Here is a 25,037-nt window from a genome sequence, read left to right as displayed (position 1 = left end):
TCAGAGGACAATTTAAATTTTGGAATAAAAACACTTGAAGAAATCAAATTGGAGAAACTAAAGGAAAAAACAAAAAAGCAAGGTGGTGAGTTAATATCCCCTACTTATAGTGAATACTGTTGTTTCCATTTCATGGCTCCTCAACCACAAGGTTAAGTAATAATTAAGATAATTCAGACACGTTAGCCTGCTGGTGCTGCCTTTTCTAATTAAAACCCTGCTTTTATGCTTAAAGGCCCTGGTTTGATTGCAAATATTTGGCATTTGTAGGTGCTGAGTTTGTTGTATTGCAATAAAAGATCCAGAAGTGTTTTTTATCAGCCTGACATGAAGCCGTAGCTCTTCACGTATTACAGCATCTTACAGACTCTCCAATGTGCTTAATTGGACTTTCATGTTCCTGAAGTTGAGTGAGATTTGTGAATGAGCTAATGTGTGGACAGCATGTGGCAGAAGTAGTGGTTGGGTTAAGTGCAGCAGCAGCAGAGAGAGAGGCTACTGTCAATACAAGTGTCGGTATGCAAATAAGGGGATAACCGGAAAACCCGGGGAGTAATGAAAGGGAAGACCTATAGAAGATGGTATTATACAAGTAGCCAATTTCTGAAGCATTGACGAGGCTGACGGTGGCACTTGCGGAGAGTAGCACGATACGAGTCTGTGTATAAGTGGTGGTGTTCAGATCTGCACAAATTCCTTGGAAAGGCAAAAAACGTGTGGCACTACTACTACTCGTAGTCACTCGTTTCTGTGGTTTGGCTACCAGAAGAGTGTCTTTTGCTGGGACGTGGGCTAGAAGGACAATGCTTTTACTGGCTACTGGTTTGTGTGCACTGAAGAGATTATTCTTTGTTTTAGGGGAGGAGCCTGTGATTCAACTGAACCTTGGCGAGAGGATGGGAAAACGGAAAGCCTCCACAGGTAAGAGCTTTTTGTGAGCCGTTGTTCGGGTGCCCTCATCTAAACGTGAACTATATTTAAGGGTATTTTTGCTGCGTGCATGAGGAAAATACATTTTGGCAGAGATGTGTATTGACGGCAGAAGTGGCAAATTTGGTTAGCAGCTGAAAGACAAATATAAGCAAAGATCCCTGGAAGCATTGAAGTTTGTGGCTGACTGTTCTAAAATCCTCCTCCAGAGAAACGTTCTTAAAGTATTGCTTGCTTTCTCTCTTTCTGAAGCTGGTAAAAGTGTCCTTCCGCTAAAGCGCAACCTTGCTGACAGGCTGGGGAAGAAGACAGAGGTTCTGGATAGTGCTGACAAAGCAGCAAAGAGAGGTACGGCTACTGAGCAGACATCTGGATTTGATGCACAGATTTTCTGTTTAGGTTTGCTGTTTGTCCTTTCTTCTAACGGTTCTTTTTGCGCGTTGGTTGAGGGCTCGAGGTAGCTCTGAATCCCAGTGAAGTGATGGGTCTCATTTCGAAATGCGAACACCAAATGGAGATTTATGCAGTCTGCCTAACTTTTTCTGTTCTCTCTTGTAGTTCAAGTCCCCAGGTCTCTGAAGGAGAGGCTAGGACTGTCCTCTGAGCAGACCAGTACAGAGACAGATAAGAACTGGCTATTAAGTATGCCTTCACCTTTTTCCTTTCCATGAGCTTTCATACAGCCCTAAAAGTTAATTTAAAAACACCTGCCTGATTCCTCTTGCTCGAGTGCTGAAGCTGTCCTCTTTAGCTGCTGGCTAAGTACACTTACCTAGAAGGATTGTGGGACTGTTAAGAGAACCTGTTTGTTTGTTGTTTTTTTTTCCCCCTGAGGCAGAGCAAGACGGTATCAGTTCTCTCTTCCTTTTCCTCTAGCCAAACAGAAGGTGTGCCTGAAGCCTTTGGATGGGAAAGCCACCTTCCCCACAAAGCAGCCACTGAAACGTAAGGCAGCCGAGAGTCATCCCTCTGCCGTGGCGGCTGTGAAGCCATTGAGTGCCACTGGTGGCGACGGGAAGGAGCCTTCAGCTAAAAAAGCAGCTGTGGTAAGGACAGCGACTGAGGCAGTAGTGGGTCCCTAGTAAAATTGATGCCCAAGTTGTACGCTCCTCTTGGAGAACAGGTGGAAGACTGAAATGTTCTCCGGGTCTCTGTTCCCTTTTAAATCCAGAAGTGGTCGACAGGACGCTTGTAGTACCTTTCTGCTTTTTACGAGGTGAATGGCAGTGTTTACATAACGCTCTGCTACGTCCATTAATGCTGTGTTCTTTAGGAAGACCCAAGGTCGTTAGTAAACTTTAAGGGAATACTAACTTTTCTTCAGGTGTGCCCTGGTTCTGTATTTTGGTTAGGGCTCAGCAATGCCAGAGGAGAAGCAGTGGAGGAAGAATCTGCAAAGCAGTCTTTGACCTGTGTATCATAAAAACCATCTTGCTTCTTCCTAGGCCATTGTTCCGGCTTTGCCAGAGGACAGCCTCCTCTCCATACGTGGGAGAGAAAAACCCCAAGCCAGGTAACAACCACAACTTGTTCTTTTTCTTGATCAGTGTGCCTTTCACGTGAAACTGAGTTGTGTTTTTTTCACACGTGGAAACATTAGGGTTTTGAGATAATTCATGCCAAAATCCAGCAGAGGAAAAATTTGTCTGAAAGAATAAGCTTCTAGCAGCTGGCTGGACTGCTTATTCAGATTCTTGTCTGAAAATGCTGCAAGTTGGTACAGCTTTTCAGTGGCTTCTTGGGTTTTCTGAACGCCTGCAGAGGTTGACTTGGTAACATTTTGCAGTCAAATTAGTAAAGGTGGCCAAGTACCTCTGGCTACAAAAATGGAGCCTTCTTTGCCAGACCCCAGATGCTGTGTCTTCGCGGATAAATCCCCAAACTGCAAAATGTACCTGCTGATACATTGGACTCTAAAAGCAGCCCCAGGTTAATTGAATAACAATCCCTGTGTAAGGCTGAGGTGTAGGAGGGATTAACTACCGTTTTAAGAGCTGGTTTGCAGAAAACATGTCTCTGCTTAAGGAATGTCATACACTGATTTGCTCTCTTTCTTGTTCTTCCAAGTCCTGAACTGCACCTTGGAAGCCAGGCAGACTCTGTGGCACAGTCAGAGGTCACAAGCTCGACCTCAGCTTCCACACAAGTAGCGGTAAAGACACACCAGCTGAGTTCCACAGGGGCCTGGGAAGCCCCCTTCTCTGTAGAAGATGACTTTGAGAAGTTTCTTTGGGAAATCTCAGGAGGCAAACTGGAAGACATAATTGACCCAGACCCAGAGAAGGATGAGGATGAGCTCCTCATGGAACTTGCTGAAATGCTGGACATCTGAACCGCATAGTCTTAAGGCTGAAAATAAAGAAATAAATAAATAAATTGCAACTGATTATTTTGTTGGATACCCAGAGGTGATTCTTTTTCGAGCTGAGGCTTTGCAATGAGTCTTAAAGCACAGGTGAACTGGTAGAAATTGGCAGTATCTGCACTCAGTTGTCCTGAACTTCCCTGCAGGTCAGAGGTGCGGTCTGAATTTGTGACCCTGCAGAAGACAGCTGAGACTGGGGTCTATTGTGTACCCTGCCACCAGGGATCGTTTTCCCTAGCAGCTACCTTTTGAATGATTTTCTTAAATTTTTGAAGAACTTGAGTCTCTTCTCTTCCTACGAGGATTTGTGAAGCTGCGGGGGCCCTCAGGCATTTGCTGCTGGCAGAGGAAAAATCGGTTGTCGGAGTTGATTGTCAATACTTTCTCTCTGGGAGAAAACGCTCGTGTGCTTTGATAATCCACTGTGCTGTCTTAGTTCCTAGAGGAAAGGTCTGAAACCAAAACTGAGCAAACTGCTGTTCCGGCTCCAGAAGGGTCACCCAGCCCCAAGCTGCCGACGCTTTATCCTGCTGCAGGACTTTCTCCCGCTGAGACTTCTGCGCAGACTTCGGGAGAGAGGAAGAGCGCGCGAGAGCCCGGCGAGGAAGGCTTCCCCCTCGCTGCTTCCCTCCTCCTGCTCCGTCGTCAGCCTTCGCTGCCCCCGGCCTAGGCTCTGCCCGTGGAGACGGGGTTTGGTGTACGCCATGGTTTCTGTAAATATTTTATTCTTCCCTCTTTATATTCGTATTCTCCTGAAGGTCCTGTATTAAACGTAGCCTGGGCTCCTCCGCCTTCACCGGTAGTTGAGCTGTTCCCCATGACAGCACTTAACAGGGTTTTTAACGAACCCTGGCGCAGGAAGGGTGTGGGTGCGTGGTCTGTCTGTGGGGCGTCCTTAACGCTCCGCTCCAGATCCTCATCTTCCGCTACCTGCAGAACGTGAGTACCGCCGGGCTGCCGCGGCTTCGGCCCCGTGTGAGAGGAACGTCCCGGTGCTTCTTGCGCAGGGCCCTTAGAGCCGTGTGGGGAGCGGGGCGGCACGCCGGAGGGGTCTTTCCGAGTTCAGGATGGGGTTTTTGGAGCCGGTTCCTGTTGAACTGAAGAACTTGCCATCGTTGCGATCCGTGAGAAGACCAGCTAGTTCCGAGTTGGGCGTTTTTCCTCCTCAGCTTAAGGGGTTACCTTTGTAAGAGGCGTTTGCTCTTGCAGTCGGGTGTGCAGGGATGTTTTCCGTGACAGTCTTTAAAGCCTGTGCTGTTGCGTGTCCGCCAGTGAAGGCAGAGAGTATTTCCAAAATAGTCTACCACCTTAAAAATGACCGAGGATGTAACCGAAACCACGCGTGAGAGTTACTGCCTCGAGTGTTACGAAGCTATCGGCAGCAAGGAGTTGTTAATGCACAGGAGAGAACAAAATTGTGTGGAGTGTTTATGTTCCTGTTGTGCTCTCCCCCTCCATCATTTTGCAGAGGTCCAGGATCCAGGTGTGGCTTTCTGAGCAAGTGAACATGGGGCTAGAAGGCTGCATCATTGTGAGTATCAGGATGTCTTTGGCTTGGGGTTTTTGTTGGTTGTTCTTCAAATTGATAAAACTGTTTCTTCCTGTCAGGAAAAACTAGCATGGGGGGTGGCAAGACCTCGTGCCTCTCCAATTAATAGTCTTAATTGTCCAGCCCACGTCAGCACAGCTCACGATAGTTTGTGTCGTTGTTGCTGAAGTTTAGAGCAGGGGACGTAGCTCACCGACGGCTTTTGTTGCTGATTTTTAGGGCTTTGATGAATATATGAACTTGGTGCCGGACGACGCAGAGGAAATTCACTCCAAAGCAAAACCAAGGAAAGAGCTGGGTATGTCAGTGTGTCTGTGTAACCCGAGCGATGCCTGAATCCTGGCTGCGTGAGCCTTCCCCGTAGCAAGGCTTTAAAGCACAAAAGGTGTGAAGAGTGTTGAGTTTGGAGTACAGTGAGCAGATACTGGCTAGGTCTCGGTTCCTGCTGTTTCCTGAGCTGGTGGTTTTGTTGAACGTGAAGGAGAAAGAATCTGCCTCTGCCTGAGGCGAGTCTTTGTCTTTCAAACGTGGGGAACAACGGATGGACTGCGCTGCACGTTTTCTGCAGCCCGGGTGGCTGGAGGGGTCCAGTCGAACTCCTGCTCAGGAATATGGAAGGCAACACGCAAAATGCTGAGCTGCTTGGGCACTGAAAAGAGCTAGGTCTGAGGGGATTTCTCTTGTTCCCCCCATGGTGGTGAATGTAGTAAAGTTGCACTATACAGGTGTCTCTCACTTCCTAGGGAAAAGAAATGGCGCCTTCTAGACCGTGAATTCCTCCTGATTTGTATTGGAATGCCTCTGCTGGGCAAAGCAGTGTCCCTTAATTGCCACCCATTTAAGCGTTGGCTTGTGCAAACTGCAGAAATCGTGCTTGAAATTTAATTTAATTATCAATGGCATCAGCAACACATTTGGAAGAATGTTTCTTGTCAGACTTCTACCTGAAGGAGCGCCAGTAATTTCTAGCAGGAGATGCGTAGGAATCTGTATGACACAAGAGCCTGTTTTTGAAGGTGCTAAGGGTCAAAAGTGAATAGTCCCATCAATACTGAAGAAGGGAAGAAAACCTTGCACTTAACAACTGGTCTTACTCCTGTTGTGGTTTAAGCCCAGCCGGTAACAAAGCACCACGCAGCCGCTTGCTCACTCTCCTCTCCCCCTGCCGCCCCGGGCCACGGTGGGATGAGCAGAAAACATAAGGCAGGCTCGTGGGTCGAGGTAAGGACTGGGAGAGATCACTCACCCCTTATGGTCACGGGCAAAAGACAGGCTCAGCTTGGGGAAGAAACAAAATCAATGTAGTTTACTACAAATCCAAAGAAGCCAAGGATATTAGGAAGTCAAACCAAACCTGCGAACACCTGCCCCCCACCCCTCCCTCCTTCCCGCCTCAACTCCACTCCCGGGTTTCTCTCCCTGCTCCCCCGGCGGCGGGGAATGGGGGCTGGGGTCGGTTCCTCACAGGTTGTCTCTGCCGCTCCTTCCTCCTCAGGGGGAGGAGGACTCCGCGCTCGTCCCCTGCTCCACCGCGAGGTCCCTCCCACAGGAGACTGTCCTTCAGGAAGGTCTCGTCCTTGCCGCGGGCTGCAGTTCCTCACAAACTTCCCTGGCGTGGGTCCTTTCCGCGGGCTTCAGTTCTTCCCGAACTTCCCTGGCGTGGGTCCTTTCCGCGGGCTTCAGTTCTTCCCGAACTTCCCTGGCGTGGGTCCTTTCCGCGGGCCGGTCTTCAGCCACACGCTGCTCCGGCGCGGGCTTTCCCATGGAGCCACGGCCATCTTGGGGGGCCTCTGCTCCACCGTTCGCCTCCAGGGGCTGCAGGGGCATCAACCTCCTCAGGTGCCCCTCCTGCCCCCCGACCCCGGTGTCTGCAGAGCTGTTCCTCTCACATTCCTAATCCCCCTGCTCGCTGCAGGTTCCCCTTCTGAAATAGTTTATCCCAGAGGCGCTACCACTGTCGCTGATTGCGTCGGCCTGGGCCAGAGGCGGGTCCGACTCCGAGCTGAGGGAGCTTCGAGCAGCTTCTCACAGGAGCCACCCCTGCAGCCCCTGCGCTGCTACCAAAACCCCGCCACACAAACCCATAACAACTCCCTTTGCCAAGCAGTCAAAACCCAGAAACTAACATGAGAACCCAACTTGTCCTCTCTTTATTTCAGATTTGGGAAAATTCCCTGCTGGAAAAAAGAAAATCCTGGAAAATCCGCTAGTGTTTGTGTGAGTAGAAGGTTCCAACCTTTTGTTATTAAGCTGTAAGAACTATTTCATGCCGTTTTGTCCAAAAGCGTCAGAAATACTTGCACAGAAATGCGCAGCATCTGAATGGAAGGCGTCAGAACCGCTTGAATTTGAGCTTTATCTGGTGTGGCTGCAGGTTTTGTGGCATTTAGTATCTTCAGAACAGTAAGAATCAAAGTATCTGACTTTGCATCCAAAAAACCTGCTTGTGGCTAAAGAAGATCAGTTTCAGCTCTGGAGGCACCAAAAAATCATCAGCTGTCAAATTGGACCTAAGCCATCTTTTCAAACCTTCCGTGATCTTGCTGCAATGCGTGATGATGGATATATGGATTAGAGAACAGCGTACGATGGCAAACTTGTAGCATTGGCTCTGATGTAAAAAGAAAACAAATTCTTTCCTAAAATCAAAGTAATTCCAAATTCTTGGTACCGTGCAGCCATGCCACTTGCAAAGGAAGCATTTCCCTGCCTCTCAAAGCTTGCTGTATCCTCGATCTGCTGTCTTCCTGCTGTTAATTGATTGCAACTCTGCGTGTCTGATTAGGGCTAAGAGTTGCTCTCGATAGGGATATCATACAACATATGCTGTGCACGCTCGTGTGTATAGATACGTTTATACTGTACGCATGTACATAGGCATGCCTGTTTGTGTGCTGGCCCTAAAATCACTCGTGTTCTAAAGCATCAGCCTTGAAGGCATATTCATCAAACTGTTCTGTAGATCTTTTGTTTTTACGGGTTCCCTCAAAATGAGAGACTTTTTATGCAGTCTGCTGTGGCAAATAGCCCCACATTCTAATCTTTACTATCACTCTTGTTGACTTTATCGTCACTCGCTCTTGGTGTGTGTATAAACAGGTATGTGTATGTATGTTCAGACAGTATTTAACAGGTAGAGTTGACTAAAACAAATGTAAAGAGTGGAAATTCTGACTCTTCTGCTTCAGCTTTGGACAACTTGGCTTCAGATTCTCATCCAGAGATGAGATGTGTTAGCAAGAGCTTGTTCTGTGCTTCAGACGACCCGATGGGTGGTTTGCATACGCATCATAACGCAGCATTGTCTATGTAACTTGTGACACCTAGGGCGCTGTCAGCCTAGTGGAGTGCGGTAACAAGCAGGTAGATCATCAGCAGCTGTTTGCAGCTGGGGTAAGGCTGACGGATTGACGGGGGGATGAGAACACGTAGTTCCTGGTGCTCTGCCTTCCTTGTGATCTGACTGTCGTAATAAACAGGGGGGGCGTTAAGCATCTTTAATACTTTTGTAAGCGATTAAAGGCACAAAGTAGAGCAGCAAGAGAGACTGCCCAAGTGAAATACTTTGTGCTTTATAACCCACAAGTACCCACAGGTAGGTGCAATAATACTCCCCTCGTGCGTTTGTTGGGGTGCAAAACAAAGTTTTGTTCCCTTCTTGGTCTTTGGTACAGGATAAAGGCAGGTCAGCAAGCTGGAAGGTTAGGCCAGGGAGTAGGACTGTTTCTTCTTTTTCACCTACTGATACCTTTCTTTAGGGTTACTTTGAAAAAGAAGATTTGACTGATCAAGCCATCAGGAGACTTTCAGTCCAAGAAAGAGCGAAGCCAGCTCTTGCCAGGACTGGAGGAAGTCCCTGTTGAGAGCGAACCCTTAGAACCTGAGCTCGTTCTCAGACTTTGTCGATTATGTCTAAGCAAGGAGACGACTGCTACTTCTATTTCTATTCCACCTGTAACAAGGTATGTTTGGGCTTCTTTTGCTTTGGGGTTTCTTGTTGAGTTTTTAGGAGAGGAGGGGGCAGAGGGGGAGGGGACATCCAGATTTCTGTTAACTGAATAAGCAGTTAGATTCTGCTTCCAGTTCTGCTAGCATGGATAATTTTTTAGGCTGTACTGTTTTAATTTCCTTTTTGTTGATTTCCTTTTGGTTACAGGGAGACAGCTGTTCCTTCCGCCACTGTGAGGCTGCTCTGGGCAATGAGAGAGTGTGCAGGCTGTGGCGGGAGGGTCGCTGTTTCAGGACTAGCTGCAGGTTCAGACACATGGAAGTCGAAGTGAGTGTTTGCCTAAAGATGTGTTCTCAAACGAAATCCCTGAAAGCATTTTTCCTTGCTGTCGGTAGACTGAATGTGCTTGTACGTGATAGCTTTACTTGCTTTAAAATGATACTGGTTTGTGTTACTTGGAGGGGGGTGGGAGGAATTTGGGGGAAGAAAAATCAATTTCTTAGGTATATCTCAGCAAGACATTTTTGTATTAGGTGCTGACGTTGTTCTGAGGTCTTGGGGTAGCACAGGGTGGGGAGGGAGAAGATGGGAAGGAAATAAGGCTCTGAAAGGTAAATTGAGAGAGATTCAAGCTAGGCAATTTAAGGCATTTTTTCCCTCTGAATAATCTCAGTATTTTGCACGTTGTCTTAGTTTAACCCACCCTGAACTGATGTGTGAGAGCCCCCCGTCTTCTCCAACGGAATGACAGGAAAGCTAGATAATATGTAGTTGTTACAGCTTACGCAAACTTTGTCGATCTGCCCTGAAATGCTTTCAGTGATAACTGCCCTTTGGAATGATGTTTCCGCAGTGCACTGCAATAGCCCTGTCTCTGGCATGACGTGTAACTATGTCTCTTAGCAAATCTCAGGCGAGTGTTACCATGAGCTTTTATTTCTTTCTGTCTTCAGAAAAAACGCAGTGAGATTCCTTGCCACTGGGAGAATCAAGCAGTTGGCTGTCAAAAATCCAACTGTGCGTTCCGTCACACGAAAGGACGTTATGTCGACGGACGCTTCTTCCCGCCAAGCAAAAGTGAGTTTCTTGGGTCCTTTTTCTTTCAGCATTAAAGAATTAATTTTGAATATTACTTAGGAGTGGGTACAATGCCGTAGAAGGCATCAGGTAACTGCTCACTGATGAGTGTAGGGAGAAGTGTGCAGTCGCAGGCTCTCAGCTAAACGGACTGTAATTCTGGTATGTAATTTTTTCTTTCATGCTCAGCTTCTCTGTGCTTTGTGTGATCTTTGCACTTCAGGTTGCTTTCCCCTCATTTAATCCTTTCTGGATGGTCGGGTGGCGAGATTAGTGTGTGAAGGGAAGCGGTTGTTCCTGGTGTGTTCGTAGGGGTGGGGAATAGGAAACTCTGAATTCAGTAGCCAGGTGGGTTATGTACCTTATCTACCCTATCTAGACAGTGAGTGCAAGGTTGGGGTGAAAGTTTTACATGGCCAAATGAGAGATGATCCTCGTCTTCCTCTAGCTACGCTTCCAAGTCCCCCTGAGTCTGCAGAAGATGCTGTGAAAATGGCTCAGGTGTCACTGCAGCAAAACAAACTTTCTGTCCAGTCAAATCCCTCTCCGCAGCTGAGGGGGGTGATGATAGTGGAAAACTCTGAAAAGGTCCCAAGTCCTACGCATCCTCCAGTTGTAATCAATGCTGCAGATGATGATGAAGATGGGTACTTTTTACTTCCTGAAGGCATTTCTACTGGAGGTGAATGTATAAATGAGAGAATGCCTGAACCGTGTAGCGTTTAAAGCTACGGACGAGAGTCTGGACTCTTAAATAGTTTTTCCCCGGTATAGCTCTTGCTTATATGAGCTTGTCAAGTCAATATAGCTGTTTAAAAAAAACCCTCCTACAAACAGTTGCTTGTAGTTAGGAATACGAACAGAATGTGAACCGTGGACTGAAACGTCATTGTACGAGCTACATAAGCATGAAACGTCTTGTATAATCCCTGCTCCCTAACTGAATAGGTTTATTTTGGACTTTCAGACCAGCTTTCTGAAGAAGGAGGTGAAACTAAAACAGCTGTCCAGCAACCGGCAACAGAAGCCCCTAGTGGATCGCGGATAATTTCCACTAGGAAATGCAGCGCTAATACAAAGCAAGGTATTCTAGCAGCTGTAGTAGGATGGATTGGAAGGAGAACTTGACGATTAACTCCAAAGCACTATGTTCTAAAAGTACGGTAGAACATAGGGTAGCTGGATGGAGTCAGTTATTTCCATGGGCTCATTCCTGTCTAATAATGTCGTATGTCCCTTGGGTCAGACAGGTCAACTCCTCCTTGTTGACTTTTGTAAAACAAAATAGAGCCACAGCGTGGAGTTTAAAAGCCTGCAAGTGTGTCCTTTCAAACACTGTGGGAAGCCATGTCTAATGACGGAGGAATCGAATATCATGTAGATGGATTAAAACGCTTAAAAGTGCAGGTTTTACTCTGTAGGATGGGAGGAGGGGTGCCAATTGCTTACCAAAATGCCCATCCGTTCTATGGCTTTTTTTACTTGTGGGGAGTGTTGAGAGGGTTTATTTGGAAGACTTTGGAAGGGTTCTGAGGTGTAAGAAGCTTGAGGAAGCGTGCTCTTCAACATGTGCCTTTAGGCCTCAGCTTCATTAACGATTTTCTGTTTTCAGAGGACAATTTAAATTTTGGAATAAAAACAGTTAAAGAAATCAAATTGAAGAAACTAAAGGAAAAAACAAAAAACCAAGGTGGTGAGTTAATATCCCTTACTTTCTTATCCTTCTGCCTTCTGTTCACCTTCATCCTTTTGTTTTTTTTGTTTTTGTTTTTAAGCTTCTGATACTACCTGGATAGCTGGCTATGCACTGGTGAATACAATTCTTGGCACGAGAAAGGAAATTTTGGGGGGCTGTTGGGTTCAGACTGGGAGGTGTATGCAGCTGAGAGCTGCTTGAGTGACAGACTTCCATGCTTAGTTGCAGGCCTTGAGCTACTTTGGCGTGCAGTCTGTTTTCTTAAACTCAAACAGCTGATATTCTAGATTGGAATTCCAAGGGCAAATCAGAGGGAAATTGCTCATTTCTCTTATTTACATGCAGTGGTCATTGTGTGTTTGACAGTAATGGATAACTAATGTCTTTGGTCTTTGTGATAGTTCTTCTGTTTTGGTTGGTTGGTTGGTTTTTTGTTGGTTTTATTTTTTTCCCTAAACATCCTTATGTTTTGCTTGCTCTGATCAGAAGGTCCTTCAGGAGTTTCTGTTCCTCCGCTCCAATCTCGGGCTGTTCCTGTGCCAGAAAAGGAAATTGTACGGACGGTAGTGAGAACTGTGACTCTGTCTACAAAGCAAGGTAATAGCCAATGCTATTGTTTCCATTTCATGGCTCCTCAACCGAAAGGTTAAGTAATAATTAAGGTAATTCAGACACGTTAGCCTGCTGGTGCTGCCTTTTCTAATTAAAACCCTGCTTTTATGCTTAAAGGCCCTGGTTTGATTGCAAATATTTGGCATTTGTAGGTGCTGAGTTTGTCGTATTGCAATAAAAGATCCAGAAGTGGTTTGTCAATACAAGTGTCAGTATGCAAATAAGGGGATAACTGGAAAACCCGGGGAGTAATGAAAGGGAAGACCTATAGAAGATGGTATTATACAAGTAGCCAATTTCTGAAGCATTGACGAGGCTGACAGTGGCACTTGCGGAGAGTAGCGTGATACGAGTCTGTGTATAAGTGGTGGTGTTCGGATCTGCACAAATTCCTTGGAAAGGCAAAAAACGTGTGGCACTACTACTACTCGTAGTCACTCGTTTCTGTGGTTTGGCTACCAGAAGAGTGTCTTTTGCTGGGACGTGGGCTAGAAGGACAATGCTTTTACTGGCTACTGGTTTGTGTGCACTGAAGAGATTATTCTTTGTTTTAGGGGAGGAGCCTGTGATTCAACTGAACCTTGGTGAGACGATGGGAAAACGGAAAGCCTCCATCGGTAAGAGCTTTTTGTGAGCCGTTGTTCGGGTGCCCTCATCTAAACGTGAACTATATTTAAGGGTATTTTTGCTGCGTGCAGGAGGAAAATACATTTTGGCAGAGATGTATGTTGACGGCAGAAGTGGCAAATTTGGTTAGCAGCTGAAAGACAAATATAAGCAAAGATCCCTGGAAGCATTGAAGTTTGTGGCTGACTGTTCTAAAATCCTCCTCCAGAGAAACGTTCTTAAAGTATTGCTTGTTTTCTCTCTTTCTGAAGCTGGTAAAAGTGTCCTTCCGCTAAAGCGCAACCTTGCTGACAGGCTGGGGAAGAAGACAGAGGTTCTGGATAGTGCTGACAAAGCAGCAAAGAGAGGTACGGCTACTGAGCAGACATCTGGGTTTGATGCACAGATTTTCTGTTTAGGTTTGCTGTTTGTCCTTTCTTCTAACGGTTCTTTTTGCGTGTTGGTTGAGGGCTCGAGGTAGCTCTGAATCCCAGTGAAGTGATGGGTCTCATTTCGAAATGCGAACACCAAATGGAGATTTATGCAGTCTGCCTAACTTTTTCTGTTCTCTCTTGTAGTTCAAGTCCCCAGGTCTCTGAAGGAGAGGCTAGGACTGTCCTCTGAGCAGACCAGTACAGAGACAGATAAGAACTGGCTATTAAGTATGCCTTCCCCTTCTGTCTTTCCATGAACTTTCATGCGACCGTAAAAGTTAATTTAAAAACACCTGCCTGATTCCTCTTGCTCAAGTGCTGAAGCTGTCCTGTTTAGCCACTGTCAGAGATCTGGCTCTAGGGGTGGGGGGGTGTTTTCCACTCGTGCCTCATCAAGGTTTCCGCTTGAAAACTGCTGTGAGCCGTCAGAACCTGCTGTATGCTTACGCAGAAGTAGGACAGAAGCACTACCAGGAGCAGGAGTTTGAGATGTGAACAGAGAGACAACGGTCTGAGAAAGTAACAAAATAAAATAGACTAATGCTTTTTGTGTCGCAACTCTCTCCGGATAGCACTAGTTTTCAAACTACAAGTGGCTTAAAGGAGGAGAATACCGTGCAGAATGGTGCTGTCCTAAGATGCATTCTTGGGATCACGCAAACCTAGTTTTCCTTAGTCCTGTGACAGATTTTGGAGACTTTAAATATTGCTGGACTCTCCTTAAATGTTGGTGCTTCTCTTTTTTTGATGATGACAGAGAAGGCTGCTAAGCCAGCAGGAGAGATCCATGTGAAAACAGTGGAGGAAATTCGACTTGAGAGAGCTCATCGGAGACGAGGAGAACCTCAAGGGAAACCCCAGACTGAAGGACGTTGTAAAACAGAAGATCCCAGCTCGGGGGCAAGACTTTCCCCTGCAGTTCGTGTGAAAACTTTCTCAGGATCCCTGGCTGAAAAAAACCACAAGCGATTGGAAGGAGAGAAGCGAAAACCAGAAGAGTTTCCTACCGAGACAAAAGTTGAGAGGAAACCCAAGAAGCAGAGCATACTTGCTCCGTCTGTGCTCAGCCAAGTGCGCCCGGCAGAGCCGGCAGGTAAAGCCAAGCCAGCAGGAGAAGTGCGTGTTAAAACCTTGGAAGAAATCAAGCGGGAGAAAGCTCTGCGGATGCAGCAGAGTGGAGGAAAAGTGCCAGCTCCACCAGCACAACCTGAACCTGCCCCGACAGGGAGGAGGTTGTTACGGATCACAAAGCTAATAGGTAATAAGGTGATTTGGTACCTGCCCTGGTGAAGCGCTTCCCCTGTCAAGCAAATTCAGTTTGCTCAGGATTTGCTTTGCTTTTTCCTTCTGCATATAGTAGAGGGTAGAAGAGTTTAAGGCTACGAAGTCAGAAGGCAAGGAAGTGCCAGAATATGCAACCATATTATTTTCTGTGAATCACGTGATGGTTTTCTGTATTTCCCACTGGAAAATTCTTCCACTGAGGAGCTTTGTAGCCTAGTTTCTTGCTTCTGTTTTTTTCTGCCATCCGCTTGTGGTATGGGATCTTCCCTGGGCTGAATCCAGGCTTACCTTCCTCTTTGGCATATGCGTTGTTTAACTTAGTTATTGATGTATCTATGTTTGCAAAGCATGTATCAACTTCTTAATGTGAGGGCCAGTTTTTGTCAAAATTGGCAGAGCACTAAAGATATCGTTAAAGAGGTAACTAGGTTTCTTTATTTCTGCTGTTGACAAAATGATGTGGGGGTTTTGGTTTTTTTTTTGCTTGTTTCGCAGCACCTGGAAGAGAAGAAAAGAAGATAGTGGAATTGAGCAAGCCTTTTCCCAAAGCTGTCTCTGCACCCGCAGAGGTGAGTCCTTTGTGAAGACATACATCTATCTATTCATACAATTTTTGATACATTTTGTTATGTTTTGTTTGTAACTTGCTGCATGCTCCCAGTTTGAGTGTGTTGCTACCTTTCTGCATTTGGAAAGTGCTGCAGTGATGTCGCAAGTCCTGTCACTTTCAATAGCATTTCCAGACAACGTGTTAAACCCCAAGCTTTGAATTAATCTTATTATACCTGACAACGAATAAGAAACCCTATTAGCACCAGATAAAATCTGCGAGGTTAATGTTTTTCTTCTCCGTGACTTTCTCTGTGAGACTGGAAGAAGGAGATCTTAAAATCCTGGGCTAAGAACTTTAATAGAAAAGGCTAGAGGTTTGTATTAGAGGAAGTCAGTCTGCCAGGGAATGCTGTCTTGGGGGAGCTTGTATGACTTCCTGTTGCTGAAAAAGAATGTAATAGATTACAGCTAGAGTCTTCTGCTCTATTGAAGAAGCTTGCTGTGTTGGGAATTGTAGGCTTTTGAAACTATTTCCATAGCAAAGCATGGATCCTGTTACAGGTTACAGGCAACGTTTTATGGGGAAAAATGTCAGATCTGAATGGTATTAACATGCTCTGTTCCACATGGAGCTATTTTGGAGGGATTGCTACTCAGATTTTCTTACTGAAATCTCCATAGATTTTTGTCCTCTTAGTCCTCTTCTTTTGTTTCTTTCCGGCCCTCTGATCAGAGTGCAACTAATTCCAAAGTTCAAGTGAAGAGCCTTGAAGAGATAATGTGGGAGAAGCGGCAGCTGAAGCAACGCCAAGAAGAGAAGCTTCAGAAGGAAGCAGCTGCTGTGCCATCTCCTGTTGAACAGGCAATCAAGGATAAAAGTCGAGCATCAGGGAGTCCTGAATCCAGTGTGGTTTCAGGGTCAGCTTATCAGCTTCCAAAGAGGATATTGGTGAAATCTCCGGGAGATGGGGTTGAAAGCCCAGGAAAGGGTGCTGCCGTATCACCAGGGAAACGGGCAGCTCAACTCCAGGAATGGAAAGCTGAAAGTAAGTGTTGACTGTATGTTAAAGAGTTACTTTAGGTCATGCTTTGAAAGAAAGGCAGAGGGTGACAATTTTCACGTTGTAACTCTGGCTCCTTTTTGTAATTGTTTTGCTCCTTTTTATGGCTTGTTGGTAAACAGAGTTAACGGTGTGGAAGATAGTGCTGAGAATCCGGGAAAAGGCAGTGTAGTTGTGCTGGCTAAATACATTTAACTAGAAGGGTTGTGGCGCTGTTAAGAGAACCTGTTTGTTTGTTGTTTTGTTTTTTTTTTCCTGAGGTAGAGCATGACGGTATCAGTTCTCTCTTCCTTTTACTCTAGCCAAATGGAAGGTGTGCCTGAAGCCTTTGGATGGGAAAGCCACCTTCCCCACAAAGCAGCCACTGAAACGTAAGGCAGCCGAGAGTCATCCCTCTGCCGTGGCGGCTGTGAAGCCATTGAGTGCCACTGGTGGCGACGGGAAGGAGCCTTCAGCTAAAAAAGCAGCTGTGGTAAGGACAGCGACTGAGGCAGTAGTGGGTCCCTAGTAAAATTGATGCCCAAGTTGTACGCTCCTCTTGGAGAACAGGTGGAAGACTGAAATGTTCTCCGGCTCTCTGTTCCCTTTTAAATCCAGAAGTGGTCGACAGGACGCTTGTAGTACCTTTCTGCTTTTTACGAGGTGAATGGCAGTGTTTACATAACGCTCTGCTACGTCCATTAATGCCGTGTTCTTTAGGAAGACCCAAGGTCGTTAGTAAACTTTAAGGGAATACTAACTTTTCTTCAGGTGTGCCCTGGTTCTGTATTTTGGTTAGGGTTCAGCAATGCCAGAGGAGAAGCAGTGGAGGAAGAATCTGCAAAGCAGTCTTTGACCTGTGTATCATAAAAACCACCTTGCTTCTTCCTAGGCCATTGTTCCGGCTTTGCCAGAGGACAGCCTCCTCTCCGTACGTGGGAGAGAAGAACCCCAAGCCAGGTAACAACTAGAACTTGTTCTTTTTCTTGATCAGTGTGCCTTTCACGTGAAACTGAGTTGTGTTTTTTTCACACGTGGAAACATTAGGGTTTTGAGATAATTCATGCCAAAATCCAGCAGAGGAAAAATTTGTCTGAAAGAATAAGCTTCTAGTAGCTGGCTGGACTGCTTATTCAGATTCTTGTCTGAAAATGCTGCAAGTTGGTACAGCTTTTCAGTGGCTTCTTGGGTTTTCTGAACGCCTGCAGAGGTTGACTTGGTAACCTTTTTGCAGTCAAATTAGTAAAGGTGGCCAAGTACCTCTGGCTACAAAAATGGAACCTTCTTTGCCAGACCCCAGATGCTGTGTCTTCGCGGATAAATCCCCAAACTGCAAAATGTACCTGCTGATACATTGGACTCTAAAAGTAGCCCCAGGTTAATTGAATAACAATCCCTGTGTAAGGCTGAGGTGTAGGAGGGATTAACTACCGTTTTAAGAGCTGGTTTGCAGAAAACATGTCTCTGCTTAAGGAATGTCATACACTGATTTGCTCTCTTTCTTGTTCTTCCAAGTCCTGTACTGCATCTTGGAAGCCAGGCAGACTCTGTGGCACAGTCAGAGGTCACAAGCTCAACTTCACCTTCTTCACAAGTAGCAGTAAAGAAACGCCGGTTGAGCTTCTCAGGGGCCTGGGAAGCCCCCTTCTCTGTAGAAGATGACTTTGAGAAGTTTCTTTGGGAAATCTCAGGAGGCAAACAGGAAGACGAAGTTGATGTGGACCCAGAGAATGAGGAGGATGACTTCTTCATGGAAATTGGTGAACTGATTGACGGCTGAAAATAAAGAAATAAATAAATTGCAACTGATTATTTTGTTGGATACCCAGAGGTGATTCTTTTTCGAGCTGAGGTTTTGCAATGAGTCTTAAAGCACAGGTGAACTGGTAGAAATTGGCAGTATCTGCACTCAGTTGTCCTGAACTTCCCTGCAGGTCAGAGGTGCGGTCTGAATTTGTGACCCTGCAGAAGACAGCTGAGACTGGGGTCTATTGTGTACCCTGCCACCAGGGATCGTTTTCCCTAGCAGCTACCTTTTGAATGATTTTCTTAAATTTTTGAAGAACTTGAGTCTCTTCTCTTCCTACGAGGATTTGTGAAGCTGCGGGGGCCCTCAGGCATTTGCTGCTGGCAGAGGAAAAATCGGTTGTCGGAGTTGCTTGTCAATACTTTCTCTCTGGGAGAAAACACTTGCGTGCTTTGATAATCCACTGTGCTGTCTTAGTTCCTAGAGGAAAGGTCTGAAACCACAACTGAGCAAACTGCTGTTCCGGCTCCAGAAGGGTCACCCAGCCCCAAGCTGCCGACGCTTTATCCTGCTGCAGGACTTTCTCCCGCTGAGACTTCTGCGCAGACTTCGGGAGAGAGGAAGAGCGTGCGAGAGCCCGGCGAGGAAGGCTTCCCCCTCGCTGCTTCCCTCCTACTGCTCTGTCGTCAGCCTTCGCTGTCCCCGGCCTAGGCTCTGCCCGTGGAGACGGGGTTTGGTGTACGCCATGGTTTCTGTAAATATTTTATTCTTCCCTCTTATATTCGTATTCTCCCGAAGGTCCTGTATTAAATGTAGCCTGGCCTCCTCTGCCTTCAGCCGTAGCCTAGCCGTTCCCTATGACAGCAGTTAACTCGGTTGCCCTTCTCTGGACACGCTCCAGCACCTCAATGTCTTTCCTGTGGTTAGGGGCCCAAAACTGAACGCAGGACTCGAGCTGCGGCCTCACCAGTGCCAAGTACAGGGGAACAATCACATCCCTGCTCCTGCTGGCCACACTCTTTCTGATACAGGCCAGGATGCCGTTGGCCTTCTTGGCCACCTGGGCACACTGCCGGCTCATATCCAGACGGCTGTCAACCAGCACCCCCAGGTCCTTCTCTGCTGGGCAGCTTTCCAGCTGCTCTTCCCCAAGCCTGTAGCGCCGCACGGGGTCACCGTGACCGAAGCGCAGGACCCGGCCCTCGGCCTCGTTGAACTTCATACGATTGGCCTCGGCCCATCGATCCAGCCTGTCCAGATCTCTCTGTAGAGCCTCCCTACCCTCAAGCAGATCGACCCTGCCTCCCAACTTGGCGTCATCTGCAAACTTGCTGAGGGTGCGCTCAATCCCCTCATCCAAATCATCGATGAAGATATTAAACAGAACTGGCCCCAACACCGAGCCCTGGGGAACACCACTTGTGACCCGCCGCCAACCGGATTTCACCCCATTCACCACGACCCTCTGGGCTCGTCCGTCCGGCCAGTTTCTCAGCCAGCGAAGAGCACGCTTGTCCAAGCCACGAGACGCCAGCTTCTCAAGGAGTATGCCATGAGAGACAGTGTGAAAGGCCTTGCTGAAGTCAAGGAAGATAACATCCACAGCCTTTCCCTCATCCACTAGGCGGGTCACCTGGTCATAGAAGGAGATCAGGTTGGTCAAGCAGGACCTGCCTTTTGTAAAGCCATGCTGACCGGGCCCGATCCCCTGCTTGTCCCGGACTTGCCACGTGAGCGCTCTCAAGACAAACCGTTCCATAATCTTCCCTGGTACCGAGGTCAGGCTGACAGGCCCGTAGTTCCCCGGATCCTGCCTCCGACCCTTCTTGTGAATGGGTGTCACATTGGCAAACCTCCAGTCCCCTGGGACCTCCCCTGTTGACCAGGATCGCCGACAGATGATGGAGAGAGGCTCGGCAAGGACCTCCGCCAGTTCCCTCAGTGTCTTGGATGCATCCCATCTGGTCCCATAGACTTGTGAGTGTCCAGATGGCGTAGTAGGTCCCTAACTGTTGCCGAAATCCGGAATAAAACTCCTTAACAGCAATGAGAAGTTAAGAAGCAGGCACTCCTTTATTGCAGCGCTGGGCACACGGGGGATCGCTCCGCCTATCCTGTGCACCTGTCTTGTCTTAACGATACAGTTAAATACACACCTGTTACACATATTCATTAAGTTTCTGGGAAATGTTATACATAATCATCAACTTTCCAGTAAATCATTAGCATATGTATATGTCTCTTCACGCAGGCGCAGCAACGGTCTCTGGTGGTCTTCAGAAGCCCTCTGCTGGTCTTTCATAGTCTTCCTCACTTGTCCGCTTCTTGACCTCTTTTAGCTGATTCTGCGCAGTATGATTCTCATCACTATCTATATTAGTTTGCATAAAAATGTATACTATGTTCTCTTTTGAAATCTAACTTTTTCAATGATTGGTCTTTCAGTTATCAAGATGGGAAAGGTAGGGAGTTTCCAAGAACCAAATCTTCTTGGCTTCTTAAAAGAAAATATAAGCCAACGATAGTCAGCTAAAAGTACAGTACTACACATTCTTTAAGTTCTTTATCTACTGTAGTCACACACTAGAACTTTATATTCCTAAGATTTTAGCTGTAATCAGATTTGATTTCTTTTAAAATGTAACATAACTATTTCCTCCTGGATGAAGGGGGGTATGTTCTGCTCTTCATCCTTGCCTTCCAGCTCAGGGGGATGTTCGTGTATATGCGTTATACTCGTATTCTCCCGAAGGTCCTGTATTAAACGTAGCCTGGGCTCCTCCGCCTTCACCGGTAGCTGAGCCGTTGCCCATGACAGCAGTTAACAGCGTTTTTACCGAACCCTGGCGCAGGAAAGGTGCGGGTGCGTGGTCTGTCTGTGGGGAGGGGGGGGGGCACAGAGGGTCCCGGGGGGGGCACAGAGGGTCCCGGGGGGGCACAGACGGTCCCGGGGGGGCTCCCCGCTGCTCGCCACGCCGACGCGGAGCAGTAGAGACGCCGGTCCTCCCAGCCGCCTCGAGCGGCCTGGTCCGCCAGCATCCCAGGGCTCCTTGCGCGCTCCCGCCCTGCTTCGCGGCTTCCGGTGGCGGTGGCGGCGGCGGCGGCGGGAGCGTGTGCCGGGCGGCAGCAGCAGCGGCAGCAGCAGCGGCAGCAGCAGCAGCCATAGCCATAGCCATGGCGTACCGCGGGCAGGGCCAGAAGGTGCAGAAGGTGATGGTGCAGCCCATCGTATCCTTCGTGTGGCGGGGGGGGGGGGGCGGTCTGGCGGGGGCGGGGGGCTGGGCTAGGCGGGCAGGAGCTGCTGTGTGGGCCCGGGAGGCGCCGAAGGGCCGTGTCGCCGAGGACTCGTTGCCGTGCTGCGTCCTTAACGCTCCGCTCCAGATCCTCATCTTCCGCTACCTGCAGAACGTGAGTACCGCCGGGCTGCCGCGGCTTCGGCCCCGTGTGAGAGGCACGTCCCGGTGCTTCTTGCGCAGGGCCCTTAGAGCCGTGTGGGGAGCGGGGCGGCACGCCGGAGGGGTCTTTCCGAGTTCAGGATGGGGTTTTTGGAGCCGGTTCCTGTTGAACTGAAGAACTTGCCGTCGTTGCGATCCGTGAGAAGACCAGCTAGTTCCGAGTTGGGCGTTTTTCCTCCTCACCTTAAGGGGTTACCTTTGTAAGAGGCGTTTGCTCTTGCAGTCGGGTGTGCAGGGATGTTTTCCGTGACAGTCTTTAAAGCCTGTGCTGTTGCGTGTTCGCCAGTGAAGGCAGAGAGTATTTCCAAAATAGTCTACCACCTTAAAAATGACCGAGGATGTAACCGAAACCACGCGTGAGAGTTACTGCCTCGAGTGTTACGAAGCTATCGGCAGCAAGGAGTTGTTAATGCACAGGAGAGAACAAAATTGTGTGGAGTGTTTATGTTCCTGTTGTGCTCTCCCCCTCCATCATTTTGCAGAGGTCCAGGATCCAGGTGTGGCTTTCTGAGCAAGTGAACATGGGGCTAGAAGGCTGCATCATTGTGAGTATCAGGATGTCTTTGGCTTGGGGTTTTTGTTGGTTGTTCTTCAAATTGATAAAACTGTTTCTTCCTGTCAGGAAAAACTAGCATGGGGGGGTGGCAAGACCTCGTGCCTCTCCAATTAATAGTCTTAATTGTCCAGCCCACGTCAGCACAGCTCACGATAGTTTGTGTCGTTGTTGCTGAAGTTTAGCGCAGGGGACGTAGCTCACCGACGGCTTTTGTTGCTGATTTTTAGGGCTTTGATGAATATATGAACTTGGTGCCGGACGACGCAGAGGAAATTCACTCCAAAGCAAAACCAAGGAAAGAGCTGGGTATGTCAGTGTGTCTGTGTAACCCGAGCGATGCCTGAATCCTGGCTGCGTGAGCCTTCCCCGTAGCAAGGCTTTAAAGCACAAAAGGTGTGAAGAGTGTTGAGTTTGGAGTACAGTGAGCAGATACTGGCTAGGTCTCGGTTCCTGCTGTTTCCTGAGCTGGTGGTTTTGTTGAACGTGAAGGAGAAAGAATCTGCCTCTGCCTGAGGCGAGTCTTTGTCTTTCAAACGTGGGGAACAACGGATGGACTGCGCTGCACGTTTTCTGCAGCCCGGCTGGCTGGAGGGGTCCAGTCGAACTCCTCCCAGCTACGTCTAAGGCAGGTGGCCCTGAACAATTCTGACACTTGCTGTGTCATCTCTGAGTTGAAGCAGGGAGCCACCTGTGTGGCGGTATTTAATATTTACCACCTGCTGGTGAGGATAAACAGCAGCCTGTGCTAAGTGACATGTTTGGGCTCTTGGTGGGGACAGAGTGCTGTTGAAACAGCGAGCTCAGGAGTCATCAGTGATTCAACTGATCACGCTGAACAGATAGGCTGAATTTGTTTCTGGGTGGCTGGGTGTTTCAGGGGGAAAGGTAGTCTAGAGAAAACTTCCTTGTTCTGTCGCTTCTCATCTAAAATGGCACCCTTCTAAATGGCTGCAAATGGTCTCTTTGTGAGACTTACTAAAATGCTTCAGTGAGGAAGCTGAATCGTCGTAGTAAATTGCTGCCAGGCCCCAGCATTGATTTCCGAAATAGAAAAAGAATGAGTGTGTCTTATTTAAGTATGCCTGTCTCGCCCAACAGTAAATGCAGCAGCTCTAGTAGTCCCCTTAGTTTGGAATTGATTCCCGATGCGCATTTGGACACGGAGGAGGAAAAGCTGGTGGACAGAGAGAGCGATAGAGGAGAGCCGCCCGCTAAAAATACGAGAAAGAAGGGGTTATGTGTTAAGGGAAAGCCACTATGTTAAAAATTGGTGCTATCTAAAAATTTGTTGAGGATTTGGGATGTGCAGGTAGTGCTACAGCTGCGTGTGTTGCAGTCATGCCTGTTGGCACTGAGCAAGATGGAGAGAGCTTCGTTACTGAATGCAGTATGTTGAAGCAAGTACTGTTGCCTGGAAGAAGAGCAAAGAGTTGCATCGTGTGGAACTTTGGATCTATGGTTTGCCTGGTGTGCCATATCCAGAATAAACAAACAAAAAAAAATGAGCTGTGGCAAGCCAGGTACTCATGTGGGGACACTGAGTCTGTAAGTGCTGTAGGGGAGGGTGAATGTGCCTGTAACGTGTCTGTGTCAGCCGTCTCCCCGGACAGGGGTTTTAACAGTGGTGGTTTGACGTATGTTCCCAGCTCTCACGTGGGCAGTGACAGTGTGGCAGAGCCAGCGGGCTGGTTTTTCAGCTGGAAGAAGAGGAGGAGTGAACTGCAACTGTGCCTGGGTAAACAAGAGCTGTCAAAGAGATTTGCCATAGACGTGGGTCGTTGCAGCTGCAGCAGTAGTGGATTCTGGAGCATCTGGAGAAGGTAGAGGGAGTTTTCTTCGTGCAAGCGATACTGTCCAAAGCCAGAAATCAATAGAAACACATCTGTTGTCTGGAACTTCTCAGTTGACCCTCAGTATACCTGGCAGGCTCCTTGCAATGTTTAAAAAGCGTGTTGGGCAGGGCAGAGCAGGGACTTGCTTTGGCACTTCCATGTTGCAGCAACGCTTGCAGACCACATGCCCTGCACGCTGGGCCAGGGCCTAAATGTGATGGTGCTGTTGGTAACCTGAAGCTGAGGAAGCACTTCTAGATTTTTCTATGGTTCCACGTGAATTTTTGCCTCGTCAAGGTGACGTATTGAGCTATTTCTTTTCAACGTATAGGCTTAGAGCCAGTTGTGGTTGAACATCTCCAGGCTTGGGTGTTCCCGGTCCATCTTTGCCTACTGAGCAGGTGCTTGGTAGGAGAAAGGACATGAGTCTTAAGCATGGGATTCAGACTGTCAACTACATACTGCTGTGAAGGAGCTCGGATAGGAGAATGCACTTAAATAACAGGTCAACAGAGCTATTATAAAATTGATTACTGAAGACACTTTTTTTTCAATGCCAGCATATTACAAGCTCATACAGGTTGTGGCACTAAGAGAGTCAGTTCCCATCTATAACGTGACTGTACAACAGTGTAAAAGGAAAATTTGTCACGGCTTTGGAGAAAGCACAACACAGAAGTATGGATTGAACTGTTGATACCCGGACCCTGAACCACCCACAGACTACTTGACAGTGCTGGCCCAAAGATATCTTTTGATACACAGACTGCGCCGGCAGAAGTCCCCTTGTGGAAAACAGGCAGCTCCCTCCCACTGGCTGTGCTAAAACTTCTGCAGTAGGAAGTGTCCTACAAGAACCAAGTTACCAAACTGATGTGTGGCTTTCCCTTAATCCCCTGCCCCCGACTTTCCAGCTTCCAACAGCACTGCCAGCATTGTGCGCACAGTGCTAGGTGCCAGCTGCCGTGTTTCGTGTATATTTTGAAATTAATGATTCCGGACTTTGAGCACAGGGGCACTGAGAGCAGGTCAGCAGGTACTTAAGTGATTTTCTTGCTCATTCTGCTAGTTCTTCAGGGACTCCAGCATCCAAACGATCTTGTACAGGATCACTTGAAGCAGGAAACGGCTGCTCAGCGAACCTCTCTCTACCTTTTAGGTTAAAGTGACTTTAAACAAGCAGAAGGTGGAGCAGCATCCCCCGGGGAGGGAGAGTGGGTCTCTTCTCAGCTGATTCCAGTGGTGCCAGATGTCTGATGGGTGCAAGGTTGTTGGCCTGCAGGTGGAGGCCAGTGGGGAGCTGCAGTTCTTAGTCAAGCGCTGCCATCGGTCACGTCCATCCAGCTTTGCAGA

The 25,037-nt window shown here is 47.8% G+C and overlaps 1 protein-coding gene across 1 annotated transcript; it reads left to right on the top strand.

The window, feature by feature from the left end:
- Nucleotides 1-8,268: 8,268 nt before the first annotated feature.
- LOC128154793 (zinc finger CCCH domain-containing protein 11A-like) lies at nt 8,269-17,916 on the top strand. The gene is made up of 16 exons (XM_052815874.1): nt 8,269-8,806; nt 9,001-9,120; nt 9,747-9,870; nt 10,319-10,537; nt 10,838-10,954; nt 11,483-11,563; nt 12,053-12,163; nt 12,733-12,795; nt 13,057-13,156; nt 13,361-13,446; nt 13,976-14,476; nt 14,998-15,071; nt 15,788-16,100; nt 16,418-16,584; nt 16,987-17,054; nt 17,610-17,916. Exons 1-16 carry the CDS (start codon nt 8,753-8,755, stop codon nt 17,872-17,874), a joined length of 2,463 nt encoding a protein of 820 aa, XP_052671834.1. The 5' UTR covers nt 8,269-8,752; the 3' UTR covers nt 17,875-17,916.
- The last annotated feature ends 7,121 nt before the right edge of the window (nt 17,917-25,037 follow it).

The sequence above is a fragment of the Harpia harpyja genome, chromosome 19, assembly GCF_026419915.1.
Source record: "Harpia harpyja isolate bHarHar1 chromosome 19, bHarHar1 primary haplotype, whole genome shotgun sequence".
Lineage (NCBI taxonomy): Eukaryota > Metazoa > Chordata > Aves > Accipitriformes > Accipitridae > Harpia > Harpia harpyja.
The sequence above is the reverse complement of the archived record's forward strand: the minus strand, read 5'-3'. Positions and strand labels throughout refer to the sequence as shown.

What these genes read in the sequence shown, in the direction of transcription:
- LOC128154793 (XM_052815874.1), top strand. Translation starts at nt 8,753, where the DNA reads ATGTCTAAGCAAGGAGACGACTGCTACTTCTATTTCTATTCCACCTGT. An exon ending in AAAGCAGCAAAGAGAGGTAC is followed by an intron (nt 13,157 to 13,360) that starts GGCTACTGAGCA and finishes GTTCTCTCTTGT; the next exon opens with AGTTCAAGTCCCCAGGTCTC. An exon ending in ACGGATCACAAAGCTAATAG is followed by an intron (nt 14,477 to 14,997) that starts GTAATAAGGTGA and finishes CTTGTTTCGCAG; the next exon opens with CACCTGGAAGAGAAGAAAAG.